Source organism: Vulpes vulpes, chromosome 15, assembly GCF_048418805.1.
Source record: "Vulpes vulpes isolate BD-2025 chromosome 15, VulVul3, whole genome shotgun sequence".
In the NCBI taxonomy this organism is placed as follows: Eukaryota; Metazoa; Chordata; class Mammalia; order Carnivora; family Canidae; genus Vulpes; species Vulpes vulpes.
In genome coordinates, this window is record NC_132794.1 from 13,241,881 (window position 1) to 13,257,179 (window position 15,299).

A 15,299-nucleotide genomic window follows, 5' to 3' on the forward strand; every position below is an offset into this window, starting at 1 on the left:
GCTGAATCACATTTAGTGGTTTCATAATGTGAATTTCTGTTTGCAGGGCACTCTGTACCAGATTAATGTGCTCAGTTTGGATCTGCTCCCAGAAATAAACCCATTAGTCTGCTGCTAAGCAGGGAGCGGGGTTTCTATTTTGTGATGCCCATCTCTCTCTCTCTCTCTCTCCCTCTCTCCCCTCTTCCCACTTCACGCCCCCTCCGAAACACCAAAAATTAAGGTGTTTTTTTTTTTTTTTTTTTTTTTTTTAAAGAATGCTGCTGTAGAATTTAATTGAATTTCAGGTAAAAAGCCCATTCTCTTTTTGACTTCGATGAACTAGGAAGAGTTGATCGGACTTCCCATCTGGAGCATTTCCAGTTTTGATTGATTTTGAAGTACAGGTGGAGTTTGAATCCAACAGAAACATTGAGAAGGGGGGTAGGTTATCCAACACACCTCCAAATTTTATGATTGCTTTTTGAAATACATGTAGTTTCAAACGGAATGTGACTCATGTGGTCCAGCGCTCCGTTTGTGCTTTCAGGGTTTTCAGTTTATGGATAGGAGTAGAACTTTGTAAAGTGCAGAGTTTAGGAAGGAACGCAGGGGGTGGCAGCCCCATGAAAGCATCATATAGGCAATTACCTTCCAATTACCTTCTGGGGAAAGACAGGTTTGATTCTCTAAGAATCTTACTTCAGTTCTCATCCCCCTTCTCAGGAGGGCCAGTCTCAGTGGGTGATGTTAGTTCTCGCCTGCTCCCGTGTAAGGGTCCAAGCACCTGCCAGGCGGGTAGAGGCTGGTGCCCTGCTACCCGCCCTGCACCCTGAGCTCTGTCTGTTAAACTGCCTGTACTCCTTGGTGACTCACTTATCCCCTCCTTTTTTCTCCCCCTAATGCTACAGACCATAAAACCATGGGAAACGCAGAAAGTCAGAATGTAGAGCATGAGTTTTATGGAGAAAAGCATGCCAGCCTGGGGCGCAAGCACACGTCGCGCTCACTGCGCCTGTCGCACAAGGCCCGGCGGACGAGGCACGCGTCCTCGGGGAAGATGATCCACAGGAACTCCGAAGTGAGCACGCGGTCCAGCAGCACGCCCAGCATCCCCCAGTCCCTGGCCGAAAATGGCCTGGAGCCCTTCTCCCAAGAGGGCACCCTAGAGGACTTCGGGAGCCCCATTTGGGTGGACCGAGTGGACATGGGCTTGCGACCCGTGTCGTACACCGATTCTTCTGTCACTCCCAGCGTAGACAGCAGCATCGTCCTCACAGCCGCCTCTGTGCAAAGCATGCCAGACTCGGAGGAGAGCCGGCTTTACGGGGATGACGCTACATATTTGGCTGACGGAGGCAGGAGGCAGCATCCCTATACATCCAATGGGCCCACGTTCATGGAGACGGCGAGCTTTAAGAAGAAACGCTCCAAATCTGCAGACATCTGGCGGGAGGACAGCCTGGAATTCTCACTCTCTGATCTGAGCCAAGAACATTTAACAAGCAACGAAGAAATCTTGGGTTCCACCGAAGAGAAAGACTGCGAGGAGGCTCGGGGGATGGAACCCCGGGTGAGCCCCCGGCAGCTCAGCACCTGCCAGCGTGCCAATTCCCTGGGTGACTTGTATGCTCAGAAAAACTCTGGGGTGACGGCGAACGGGGGGCCCAGGAGCAAATTTGCGGGCTGCTGTCGGAACCTGGTGTCTGATATTCCCGACCTCGCAAACCATAAGATGCCACCAGCTGCTGCCGAAGAGTCTCTTCCGTACAGTAATTATAACACACTTCCCTGTAGGAAATCTCACTGTCTTTCTGAAGGTGCCACCAACCCACAAATTAGCCATAGCAACAGCATGCAAGGCAGAAGAGCAAAAACAACTCAGGTAAAGTGATCGAAATCTGGTTCAATATTTTGGAAATGGTGCATGACTTTACGTGCATGATTTTGCTCCCGGAAGGCTCCCCATCTTTTGGTTGATTGTACCCCGGGTGCCCAGTGGCTGCTGCAGCTGCTGCTGCTGCTCCTTCCCCAAGGATTTGCCTCTGCTCTGCTTCGCCCCCCCAACCCCCCCACGGTTCGGTGGCTAGGGGTGGGATTAAGGCAAGAGTGTGTGTGTAGGGGGTGATGTGGTGGGAGTGAGAATAAAGCTGCTAAGTTCATACTAGGGAACCACTGCCTCTCCAACTCGGATCTTGAGCAGCATCCCGCATGTTCTGAGTTTAACTTTCCACACCCCGGGCAGGTGGGCATGGTGGGTTGCGGACTCTGGGAGTCCCTCTCCAGTGCCACAGGTGGGAAGAGGTTCGTCGGAAGCTCCTTTGAGGAGGCATTTTTGATTCAGGGCGGGCTCTGGTCATTTGTCAGCTTCTCTCGGAGGTTGGCAGGCTTCCTGCCTTACCAGGAGCCATTTCAATTTCCTGTTCCTTGCGATGCTGGCCAGCCCTGTCTCTGGAGGGAGGTGTAGCGGAAGGAATAACAGGGGTGGGTTCCAGTTCCTACTTTGCAGCCAACTAGTTGTTTGACCTTGGGCAAACCCTGATTTTTAGCTGCTCCTCAGGAAAATAGGAGTAAAAATGCTCAAGTTGCTTGCTCCCAGGGTCTAGGGCAGGAGAGGATGGGTGTGAAGACACTTTTCAAAGGTTTTCTAAAAGTGCGTTGCTAGCGACAAGAGGACTCGTCCCCTTGATGGGTCATGATCTCCCAAGGGCCTAGGGACCTGTCAAGCTCTGCTGCATGCTTTACTGGTCCTGCTGTTCCCTGGTGCCAAGTTCTGGGAGTGCCAGCTTGTTGGGGATGGGTTGGTGGTGTGCAGGGGTGCTTCAGATCAGAAATCCAGATCAAGCCCATTTGCCACGAAAGGCATGTCAGCCACCGGGGTGACCGGCTAACAGTGCTGCGGGCAGCAGTAAAGCAGCAGGTGCCTCCGACCTGACCAGTAGGGGATGGTGCCGTATCTCTGGCGCTGCTCTAGTACAAGTCAAACAGGTATTCCGAGGTTAAGTTCTCTCAGAAAGGTTGGGGGGGGGGGTCTATATATAATGGCAAATGGTGGGGAACCCAAGGAGGAAGCAAAGAAAATTGGCGTTACACTGTCTGTGTTCTTGCTGGAGAGCACATTTTTAAAATTTCCAAGATCTCAGGTTTCTAATTTTATGTTAGAATTTTAAATTCTCATGTACAAGTCATCAGGGGATAGTTTTTTTTTCCTTTCACTACTCTAGATTTCTGTATTATTAGAATAATTAAAATTTACTGTATGTCCCTCCAGGTTTCTATGGGCTACAGGAAACTGTTGGACCTCTCTCCTCCTTTTCTTGATAAGATTATGTTTAACTGTGCTAAAAATACACGTAACAGTTACCATCTTGACCATTTTGAAGTGTGTAGTTCAGGGGCATTAAGTACATTCACACTGTGGTGCACCTGTCACCACCATCCATCCCCAGAACCCCTTTCATCCTGAAAAACTGCAGGTCGGCCCCCAGTAATCAACAACCTCTCAGCACCCCCCCCCCACCGCCACCTAAGCCGATGGCCACCCCCATTCTATTTTCCATGTCTATGAATTTGACTAGATAGGGACTGCCTATAAGTGGAATCAAGTAGTATTTGTCTTTTTGTGACTGGCTTATTTCCCTTAGCTTAATTTCATCCATGTTGTAGCAGGCATCAGGATTTCCTCCCTTTTTGAGGCTGAATAATATTCCAGTGTCCTGTATGCGGCAGGGATTTTTTTAAATCCATTCATCTGTTGGAGGACGAGTTTTGGTGATGGCATCCGAGTCAGGCATCGTGGTCACCTCATGTGGTTCACTTGGGGCAAAACTCTTAAGTCTCTTGAAGGCTTAATTTCTTCATCTTTTGGCTGGGGATCGTAGTAAGGCCTTTCGAGACAATGGAATGCAATAACACAGTGCCTGGTACTTTGGAAGCAGCCAGCAGGGGAGAATTTAGTAGCTGCTCTGTTCACTGTTCGTGGCGGTAGAGAAGTTGAGGGCTCAGGGGGGTTTGGTGTTTCTATCAGAGTCTTGTGTCTTAGAAGCAGAGTTGTTGAAAATGTTGACTCTGCACTCTGAGGAGGTGAGCATGAAGATGCATCTAGATGCATCACCTGAATTTTTTAAAATAGATTTTATTTATTTATTCATGAGAAACACAGATAGAGGCAGAGACAGAGGCAGAGGCAGAGGGAGAAGCAGGCTTCCTGCGGGGAGCCCGATGTGGGACTCGATCCCAGGACCCTGGGATCACGCCCTGCGCCAAAGGTAGACGCTCAGCCACTGAGCCATCCAGGCGTCCCTCATCACCTGAATTTTTACCCATCTCTTTTCTGGGGCGAGAATGTACTGGGGAAGGCCCAAGAAACAGAATAACCCCACTGTGGTCCTTTTGCCGCCACCGGGAAGGGCTACTCCTGTTCTGTCAGTTTGGTAAGTTGGGAGACAGGTGAGATAGGTGAACTGGCCTGAGACCTGAAAGGTGCTGAGGACTCTGTCTTAAAGGCATGGCCAGAATAGTTTTGCAGGGCTGATATGAAGAGAGGGTCTGCTGGCCTTCAGGATTCAGGGAAAGGGACATTGATATAGACAGTTGAGAAAGGAACATTACCTGTGACTGTCCCCTTTACCTGGAGCAATCCCAAGTTAGTATATATATGTTTTTTTTTTTCTTTTCTTTTCTTTTTTTTTTTTGTGGGGAGGGGCAGAGGGAAAAGGAGAGAGGGAGAGAATCAAGCAGCCTCCACGCCCAGTGCAGAGCCTGAGGCAGGGGCTGGATCCACAACCCTGGCATCATGACCTGAGCCAAAATCATCAGCAGATGCTTAACCCACTGAGCCACCCAGATGCCCCCATGTTCTGTGTGAGATCAGAGGAGGGGTGTCTGGCTGTATTCTGGCTCTCCAGCTCCATGTCTCCACCGCCGGGGACAGCTGGACCCTTGGCTCACCACCCCACCCCCCCCCCCCCGCCGCTGGTGGGGGTTTGAGCCTTTGAGTCACCGCTGACTACACCCAGAAGAGAGGGACAGCGCAGTTCTCTCCTTCCGAGCGGTGCCACTGCAAGCTCTCACGTGTAATTGTTATATGAAATTTCCATCTCTGGCTTGCCGCCTTCTAAAATTGTTAATCTATGGAAGTGAGATCATCCAAATGTGGTGTCTCAGAAAGTCACTGCTTTGGCAGCTTCATGTAATGCGGAGCGCAAGGGACCCGGCCTCCTGAGAAGTCCATTTGCATCCTGGCTGGCTCTTCACTGACCGGTGACCTTGGGCAAGTCGATCCATCCTGTGTACCCCACAGGCTCCTCCTTCTCTGTCCAGGGCAAGTGACACCGGTGACAGGGCCATTAGGGGAAACAAGTAGGTACCGAGCATGGAAGCCTTTTGCGGAGTCTAGAAAATGAACGGAAGAATTATTTTCGTATTGACTTTATATGTTGAGTGAGGCTCTTTAATGACTTGAAACAAACCCCAGAATTATGCACAACACTATCCATCCACCCACGCTTCCTAGTCTAAGTTTGGCGTGTTCATCCAACGCGATTTCTTGAGAACCCACTATGTTCCAAACAGTGTATTTTAAGAGACAGTGGGTGTGGAAGCTTCCTTGAAAAGAATTCTTTTTTTGTCCTTTTTTTTGTTATTATTGATGGTGGTGGTGGTGGTTATAGTTTCTGACCCAGGGGATCTCTTCAGCCAGCTTGGATTGGAGATGTTCAAGTTCTCTCATCTGCCCTGGTGACGTCGTTGAATCTGTAACAGTCTGTCAGCAGTTTTCCTCCTCAGGAAAAAGACTTTCTGGCAGACCTTTGGCCCCAGAGCATGGCCTCTGAGCCTGGGATGAAATATGTTTTGTCGGAAATAATGTGAATAACTTCATTTGATTTAAAAATGATCAAAAAAAGAGTTTTTGATCATTTGCCCTGGTTTTGTATTTGTTCAGTAGTTGGACGTGTTATTGTAATACTAGAGTTCCCATTTAGGTTTTAAAAAGCGACACCCAGGGGCACCTGGATGGCTTAGTGGTTGAGTGTCTGCCTTCAGCTCAGGGTGTGATCCCAGGGTCCTGGGATCGAGTCCCACATCGGGCTCCCCACAGAGAGCCTGCTTCTCCCTCTGCCTGTGTCTCTGCCTCTCTCTCTGTGTCTCTCATGAATAAATAAATAAAATCTTTAAAAAATTTTTTGAAAAGTGACACCTATTGCATGTCTGCCACACAGTGAGTGCTGTGGAATTGTTTATTCAATGTGTTTGAGAGAGAGAGAGAGTGTGTGTGTGTGTGTGTGTGTGTGTGTAAAATGTGTAAAAATGTGTCTTGCAAGTCACTTTAGTATTCATTTGTTGGGTGGGTTTACCCACAGCACTTAAAGCAGAGTTTACTTGTATAGATTCCTGCAGAAATACGGAGGAGAGGGGATCCCTGGGTGGCTCAGCAGTTTAGAGCCTGCCTTCGGCCCAGGGCATGATCCTGGAGTCCCGGGATCGAGTCCCACATTGGGCTCCCTGCATGGAGCCTGCTTCTCCCTCTGCCTGTGTCTCTGCTTCTCTTTCTCTCTCTCTCTCTCTGTGTCTCTTGTGAATAAATGAATAAAATCTTTAAAAAAAAAAAAAAGAAAGAAATACGGAGGAGACTACCCCTTGATTTAATGGATGTATTACTGGTCTTTTGGACTGAACTTGACTGTCTCGATATTCCAGTGTTTACCAGATAGAGTTGGGGCAGCCTGGTATCATGTAAAGAAGTTCTGAAATCCAGCAGAGCCGAGCTTGTCAGTTTGAGTCCTGTTTTCTGATGGTTATATAACCTGGATGGATCTCGGGGCCTCTTTGCTCAGGCTAATGTGAGTTCCACAGGGGAATGAATTTGAAACTCTGGCTTGCACATGGTAGAAAGTCAGTCAGTAATGGTTATTAGCTGCGATGGGAATAGTTTGGCTTAATATTTCAGAGCTCAGCCCTCCCATGGCTCGGACTTCCAGTGGGTGAGGTGCAAAGAGAAAACCGCCAACTGATGGAGTGTCTTTTATCCAGGTTCTGTGTTTCAAAGGGAAGCTCTGGCTTGGGGCCATTGTGCATGACTTGTGAGGAGAGCTCCATTCATCCACTTAGGAGATGAAAGACTGGGAGCAGCCATATGGAGAATGTCTCAAGGAGCCACAGCCTTGACAGCGAGAGGTCCCTGCTCAGCGCCCCTTGTGGAGATGTGACACTGTGGATTGGTTTGTGTGTTTGTGCAATTTCTGACCCCTTCAGTGTTTCCAGAAATCCTTCATACCATAGCATGGGGAGTGGAAATGATGTAAGCCAGAGCTCTTTGTCCAGCCCCTTTGCTTTGCATGCGTATCTAAAGACATTAGGTGACAAGGTGTCACAACTGGATTGAAATCCAGGTCCCCTGACTCACTGGCCAGGGTCATTCTTCAGAAGCCCACCCCCTACGCCGTACTACCTCCTCATTCTCAGATTCCAACTCACGTGTCCTCAGATTGTAAGATCCAAGTCCTCAGTTCTGGTACAGAAGCAAAAAAGGGTGATTGGCTGAAAAGAACATAGGAATGTCCACTACCGTAGCCTTGACACAGTGGTTCCTGAGAGAGGTGTCCATAGTAGCTTTAGAAGAAAGCCCTTCTTTCATGTTTGGAAAAGCGAGTCGCAGAGTCCGTGATTTCAGCAACGAGGGGGGTGCAGCATTGTCAGAAGAGGATCTTGAGTTCCTAGAAAAGTTGCATTGGTTTTAAAATTTTGTTTTGCTTTATGCTTAGCTCAAATGGCTCAGGGATAGCTATGTTCCCTGAGCTGAAAACTGCCATCAGCATCCAAGAGATTCTTAACCTTTGGTCACAGACTCCTTTGAGAATTGGATGAAAAATTTGGCCCTTTTTCTGAGATAAACACATGGACCACCCTTCTGCATTCAATTTCAGGGGCTCCATGCGTTCCCCAAAGTCCATCTAGAAGCTTCTTGTTAATAACCTCAGGTTAATTCTTCACGAAACAACATATCTTCATATAAAATTTATTTATTTATTTATTTATTAAATCCCTCTTTTCCTTCCCTTCTCTTTGGACTGTTTGATGCCTCTTTTTGCTTCCTCCCTTGATCTTCCTTTTTCTGGCGTGTAAGTCAAGCAATGAGATAGTTGTTTTGAAAGCAAGCCCATCCATTTTCAGCAGGCGTATCCACCTCTTTGCCAAGATCTTCTTTTGGGGAGTAGGAGGATGAATAGGTAGTTGAGGGGTGGCTCTCTTGGCCTGGTTGCAAACCCCTCTAAACTCGTAAAAAGTATGGTAGATTCCAAAGGGCTTCTGTTTATGTGGGTTATATCTATAAATATTTATCACACTAGAAATTGAAACAGGAAAGCAAAGAAAAAAAAAACTTGTTGATTCATTTAAAAATAGTACCAATAAACCCATTACAATATTCACACAAGTAACTTTTTATTTACTTAAAAAAAAAATTTCCTGGGAGCTTGGGTGGCTCAGTCAGTTAGGCATCTGCCTTTGGCTCAGGTCATGATCCCGGGGTCCTGGGATCGAGTCCTACATTATGGGATGGGCGGGAGGCGGGGTCCTTGCTCAGTGGGGAGCCTGTTTCTCCCTCTCCCTCTGCCTGCTGCTCCCCCTGCTTGTGTTCTCTTTCTCTCTCTCTTTCTGTCAAATCAATAAATGAAATATTTTATAAAATAAATTTTTGTATTTTCTAAAATTAAAAAAAATTAAAAATAAAAAAATTAGAAGACAGGTGTTATTTCATATTTTGCAAATCTCTACAATTTCTGGCAATCAGAAAAATCTGGAGTCTCCTAGTGGCTTCTGCATTTACTCCCTTGTGATATACTATTTGGGTTGGACTATAGGGGGAAATGTGGCCTTGCTCCAGTAGTTGGAAGAGGGAGGGTCTGAGGGGCCTCCTGAAATCGGTCCACACTTTAAGAGCTGCCCATTTATGCTAATATAGGCTGGGGAAGTTTAGGTCCTCAAAATTCACATTTTTAGTTTAGTGCTTGAAGAGGGGACTGTCTGTGTCTCCTGATGAGAGTGCTGGTTTCCTAGCATCACTGAAAGAGGAAGCAGGGCTGGAATTGGGAACTTAGAATCTGCTATGAGGCCTGCTGGGAAGGCCTCAGAGGGCCTCCATGGAGCCCCAGGTAGGAAAGAGCCCAACAGGCTTTTCATCATCATATGAGTCCAGTTTGCTTTAGATGATTGCTGACGAATATGGGCCATAGGATAGGCCATCTTTTCTTACTTTATCTACTTTTGAAAAGAGTTAAAGAAAAAGATTTAAATTAACTCTGGTTACATCCATAAATGACACAAGAAAACTGGATTGCTTGAAGATTGCAAAGTTCAGCTTGACATCTAGGACCGATTAGTCAGCTCAACCGTAGTGGAGCCTGAGCTGAACCTGGAAACGACTAAACCCTTAAATGAAATTAAAATGTAATCCGTGAGAAACTGTTCTTGTTTTGAGATTACAGTGGAAAACGAACAGCAGTACATTCACGCAAAGGTGGGCTTATATTTATTTACTTTTTTAAGGATCATTTAAAAAATATTTTATTTATTTATTTATTCATGAAAGACACACAGAGAGAGGCAGAAACATAGAGGGAGAAGCAGGTTCCCTGGGTGAGCCCAAAGCAGAACTCGATCTCAGGACCCCAGGATCACAACCTGAGCCAAAGACAGATGTTCAACCATTGAGCCACCCAGGTGCCCCTAAAAAGATTTATTCATTTGAGAGAGAAACAGAGCATGCACAAGCAGGGGGAGGAACAAAAGGAGAGGGAGAAACAGACTCCCCACTGAGCAGGGAACCTGCACATGGGACTCCATCCCAGGACCGTGAGATCATGACTTGAGCCCAAGTCAGACTGTTAACCAACTGAGCCACCCAGGTACCCCACAAAGGTGGGTTTATTTTTCTGAAGGGCCTACTCCATGTCAGACACTGTTCTTGGCACTTTGGGATATGTCAACAAGAAAAGATCCCTGAGCTCACGGAGCTAGTTTGGGGTGAAATGGGGGTGTGTAAGCAGAAAACAGCATAGCAGGCACTTGACATGCAATGGAAAAAAGAGCAGGGCAAAGAAGATAAGGTAATGGGAGATGTGGGAGGCGATTGGAGATGGGGTGATCAGGCTTGGCCCCCTTGAGAGGGCAGACTTGGGAGTCAACCGTTGATCTGTAAGATGGGAGCATGCCTTGTGTACTTGAGGCAAAGTGAAGAGGGCAGTGGGTCTCAAGCAGAATTGGGGCAGAGAGAATGAGATGCTGCAGAGCAGTTGGCCTGGCCACCGGAGAAGGGAAAGAAAAGTCTTCTAGCTACAGAAAGGAGAGACGTGAGCTGAGCCTCGAAGGGTATGTCCTCCTGGAAGTAAGAACAGTTGGGAGCAGGTTCTCCCATTTCACTGCTGACTGGTGGGTACGTCCAATGTGAAGAAGGGACACCCACCGAGGGCTTGGAGAGGCAGGCTGAGCAGCCTCCACACGGCTTCTGGGAGGTTTACCTAGCAGCAGCGGCATACAGGGTACATTGAGGATGGTAGAAGAAAGAGCGCTCCGTGCTGAACCATGGCATGGCTCGAAGAAAGGACCAGAGCCCGCGGGAGAGTGATACATCATGGGCAGTGAGGGGGATGGATGACTATACAGTGTGAGGCACCTACGTGGAAAAACAGATGCAAAGAGAGGGGATGATTCATTGACTTAGCTCTAAGGCAAGTCAGTCCCCAGTCTGGAATCACCTGAAGCAGCATTGCAAACTTTTACCAACTTACTTCTGGCCCCCTTTTTAGCAACAGTAAGAAATCTAGGTCCCCTGGTTATGATTGAGAGAAATTTTGAGTCACTCCCATTGGGGATCATTAGAAAAGCAGGGGAGACGTGTGGGAAACATAAAAAGGCATGAAGAGTGTGTCTTGGGAAAGGAAGAAGGGGGAAATAGCCAGATTTTAGGGGGCTGATCGTGGGAGGCCCACTGGGTCAAATATACCAACTTCAGAATTTGAAATGCTAAACGGTGCTGGACCTTTGGGTAGAGAGAGAGGAAGAAAAAAGCTTTACAATGATGGAAAAGTAACACTGCAGTATTTCTAGCAAATCAGGAATGACAGGGGCACCTGTGTGGCTTAGTGGTTGAGCATCTGATCCCGGGGTCCTGGGATCGAGTCCTGCATCAGGCTCCCCGCAGGGAGCCTGCTTCTCCCTCTATGTATGTATTTTCCTCTCTTTCTGTGTCTCTCATGAATAAATAAAATCTTCAAAACAAATCAGGAGTGGCAATATCAGTAACAGTGCCCAGTAATTATTCATTGACAGTGTAGGAAACATCACCATTTTCTTAAGTGATGAGGCTGTCTTGTGAATGTGAGAATAGAGACTTCATTGGCTCACACCAGCCTTGGTTGCCTGTTCTCCCATCTCCTCTGCAGCAACCTTCCATGTTAGTGCAGGGCATAGTGAGTGAGGTCACACTGCCTTCTCTCCTTGGGCCGAGATGAAAGAAAGGCTGAAGGTGGAAATGACAATCATCTTAGTTAACACTTTTGAGCAGACACTATGTGCTGGGTACAGCTCCAGAAACCTTTGTTGGGTTAACTCAATTTCACAGCATCTTACAGAGTCTTTTTTTTTTTTTAATTTTTTTTAAAATTTATTTATAATAGTCACATAGAGAGAGAGAGAGAGAGAGGCAGAGACACAGGCGGAGGGAGAAGCAGGCTCCATGCACTGGAAGCCTGATGTGGGATTCGATCCCGGGTCTCCAGGATCGTGCCCCGGGCCAAAGGCAGGCGCCAAACCGCTGCGCCACGCAGGGATCCCCATCTTACAGAGTCTTAAAAGAGCAGATAACTATTGTAATCCCCATTTTCCAGGTGGGGAAACTGAGGCACCGATTGGTTCAGAGTAATTCCCCTAGGATTGGTACTGACATACTGAGATTATTATTATTATTATTATTTTTATGATAGTCACAGAGAGAGAGAGAGAGAGGCAGAGACACAGGCGGAGGGAGAAGCAGGCTCCACGCACCGGGAGCCCGATGTGGGATTCGATCCCGGGTCTCCAGGATCGCGCCCTGGCCCAAAGGCAGGCGCCAAACCGCTGCGCCACCCAGGGATCCCTGACATACTGAGATTATTAAGGGAGCATGTACTAAGACTATACCTACTATACCAAGGAGAGAACACTGGGAACCATAGACAATATTCATGGATGTGCATGTGTGCGGGAGGGGAGCTTGCATTTTGGGGATAAGAAGCAGAGGATAACTCAGGGGAGGAGTATTTTTTAATTTAACAAGGCAAAAATTGTTCTAATTCATAGCTTCTGCAGGCAGAAATTTCCTCAACCTGCTCAAATTCCATTAACTCTCTTTTTAGCTTCCCTATATAGCTATATGAAAGCAAATCTGGATTCATCAAGGAAATTAAAGTAACCAGTGAAATAGTTTCTTTTCTTTTTTTTTTTTTTTAAAGATTTGATTTATTTATTCATGAGAGACACAGAGAGAGAGAGAGAGGCAGAGACACAGGCAGAGGGAGAAGCAGGCTCCATGCAAGGAGCCTGATGTAGGACTCGATCCTGGGTCCCCAGGATCAGGCCTTGGGCTGAAGGCAGCACTAAACTGCTGAGCCACCCAGGCTGCTCCAAGAAATAATTTCTAATCACATTCGACTTAAAAGTGGCCAATTGATCTTACTGTCCTTGGATTGTCCCAGGGCTCTTGAACTTTGTGGCTAATTACCTTTTCAAAACTTGTGTTCCCCTGTCATGGACACAGAAAACCTGTCCCTCAAAAGTATTTCTAAGTTGGCCCATGAAACCACTGGAGCTTTGCCACAGTGTATCATTAGCCCACATTCCTGCTGAATGACCCTTCAGTTTGCAAAGGCAGTGAAAATGGGCTTTAAATTTGCTCTCACCGGGCACCCTGGGTGGCTCAGCGGTTTAGCACCACCTTCAGCCCAGGGGGTGATCCCGGAGTTCCAGGATCGAGTCCCATGTAGGGCTCCCTGCATGGAGCCTGCTTCTCCCTCTGTGTCTCTGCCTCTCTCTCTCTCTCTGAATAAATAAAATCTTTAAAAAAAAAAAAATTTGCCCTCACCTCCTCCATTTACCAGAACTTGTTTAAACGTTTGTGGCCCAGCTCTATGACTACGATCACTCTGGCCTAGCAGCTGTGGCACGCTCTGGGCGATACAGCTGGCCACTTGTGCATCCGGTAGGAAAGTGCATGCGTTCCTGCTGGGAAACTGCCAATGCCATGGGAACTGGCGAGTGCTCTCAAAATCTGGCTTGGGAGGATTTTTCCAGGGAGAGCAGGATTTAAGAGCCTCTATACCCCCTGAATGTTGTGTATAATCGGAAACCTCTTCAGTGGAGTGTTTCTAACACAGGGAGAGTTGATTTTGAGTAATTTCCAGGAAATCTTGAACTGGATCGTGCTTCGTGTTGGGAGTTACTTCTCTGGGTAGCTAGAGTCTTACCATTTCCCTTGAGTTCCTTTGACTTTTGAATTAGAACTCAGTATTTGATCAGGACGTCTGGGTGGCTCAGTGGTTGAGCATCTGCCTTGGGCTCAGGGCGTGATCCTGGAGACCTGGGATCGAGTCCCACATCAGGCTCCCTATGTGGAGCCTGCTTCTCTCTCTGCCTGTGTTTCTGCCTCTCTCTCTCTCTCTCTCTCTGTGTGTGTGTGTGTCTCATGAATAAATAAATAAATCAAATCTTAAAAAAAAAAGAACTCAGTATTTGATCAAATACTAGGACTTATCAGATGCTAAGATGTCTCATGCAGTAGGAAGGAACATACCTTGCATTTGCTAGACACTGCTGAGGCTCCCATGGGACTCTCCTAGGGTTGGTCTTCTGGATTCCCTGCTGCTGGGAAGAGTGGGGGACATTTCAGGGGCTTCTGAGTATGGGGAAAATCTGGTTTCTCAGGTGTGAAGTGTCCTTGAGACCCAGGTGGGTAGGAGGAGGAACCCTTGGAAAGATGACCACTGGGAATGTTTGGATGCGAATGGTCCTGACTTTCTTCGGAGCTGCTGGAAGGTGCATGGCAGTGATAGGCATCCGGCATTTGAGAGTGACAGGGCATTTGGGATGCAGCCTTACAGGGATGCCTGGTGTTTTTCAAAGTGTGAACCCAAGAGCACAGGGTGATGTATGAAAATCTTGAATCACTATATTATACTCTTGAAACTAATACAACACTCTATGTTAACTAACTGGAATGAAAATAAAAACAAAGTGTGAACCCAGAGCCTCGTGTCAGAGTGTCTAGCTTTGGTTTGTACTAGAGATGCTGCGACCTTGTACATTTCTATTTCTCATGTGGCTCTTAGGCATTTGGGGCACAGTTCTACGGATGATTCTTTCCAGAAACACAAAGTTCAGGATTACTGGTGCATGGCCTCTCATTGACCATTCAGGTGTTGAATAGTGCCTCTGCTTAGGTAGTCCTCATTGCCCATGATGCTAGAGCTTGGGCCTCTGAGTATTTGGGACATCCCAAGCTTCATGACCAAATTGGGGCTGAGGCTGGGCAACTATCATATTTCCCAACAGGCTGGGTCACATATAAGTGGGAGATGTGTACCACTGAGCCTGCTTAGTCACTTGTGGAGACAAGGTGGAGTCAGCTTGGATAATAGATCCAGAGCATTCCCCAGAAGTTACATGGGTTGCATGCTCTAAAGGTATGCAAGCTCAGCTAGGGCCAGCAGGCCTCTTATCTGGAGTAGTCACTTCTTTACTTAGGCTAGTGGCCATCCCAGAGTTGAGCACACAGAGCCTGGGCCACTGCAAGATTACAGCATCCGTTGGCATGAGCAGATGTTCAGGTCTGGCAGAGAGGTGAGTGTCTACCAAGGTCTTAACTCTTAGTTTCTGTAGAGGCCTCAGGGTATTCTGTAAAGGGGTAAATGGTTTGTGGGAAAGTCGTAGACTGTTCAGACACATGCTTTTGAGGGTTTGGCCTGTCTGGTCTCTGCCAGCCTCCCTCCTCCTCTTTCATCTCCTCCTTCCTCTTATCCCCACTTTGAGATCTGAGCTCTTTGCCTGGCAAGTCAAGGCAAATAGATAGTCACCTAGCTTTTGCTGGGAAACCCTGGAAAGGGTATTGTTGACAAAAGAGTTGACTATTTAGACAGAACCTGGTCAGGTGCTACTTGCAGTGGGGCTGCCATAAAATAGTGGAAAAGGTGGTTGGAAGTGTGGGTTCCAACTTCCAGTCTGCCACCAGCCAGCTTGTGAGTTTCCAAGCCCAACCGTCCTCATCCATTAATCAAGGGGAATGCTTTTCA

At 47.4% G+C, this 15,299-nt stretch overlaps 1 protein-coding gene across 13 annotated transcripts in view; it reads left to right on the top strand.

Moving 5' to 3' along the window:
- TIAM1 (TIAM Rac1 associated GEF 1) overlaps positions 1-15,299 on the top strand; it is a 474,570-nt gene that overhangs the window by 339,703 nt on the left and 119,568 nt on the right. For all 13 annotated transcript variants that reach the window (XM_072740856.1, XM_072740854.1, XM_072740857.1 and 10 more), the window contains one exon: positions 891-1,864. In XM_072740856.1, the coding sequence (XP_072596957.1) occupies positions 902-1,864 (963 nt within the window). In that variant the 5' untranslated portion in view covers positions 891-901. The remainder of the gene's footprint in view (positions 1-890; positions 1,865-15,299) is intronic.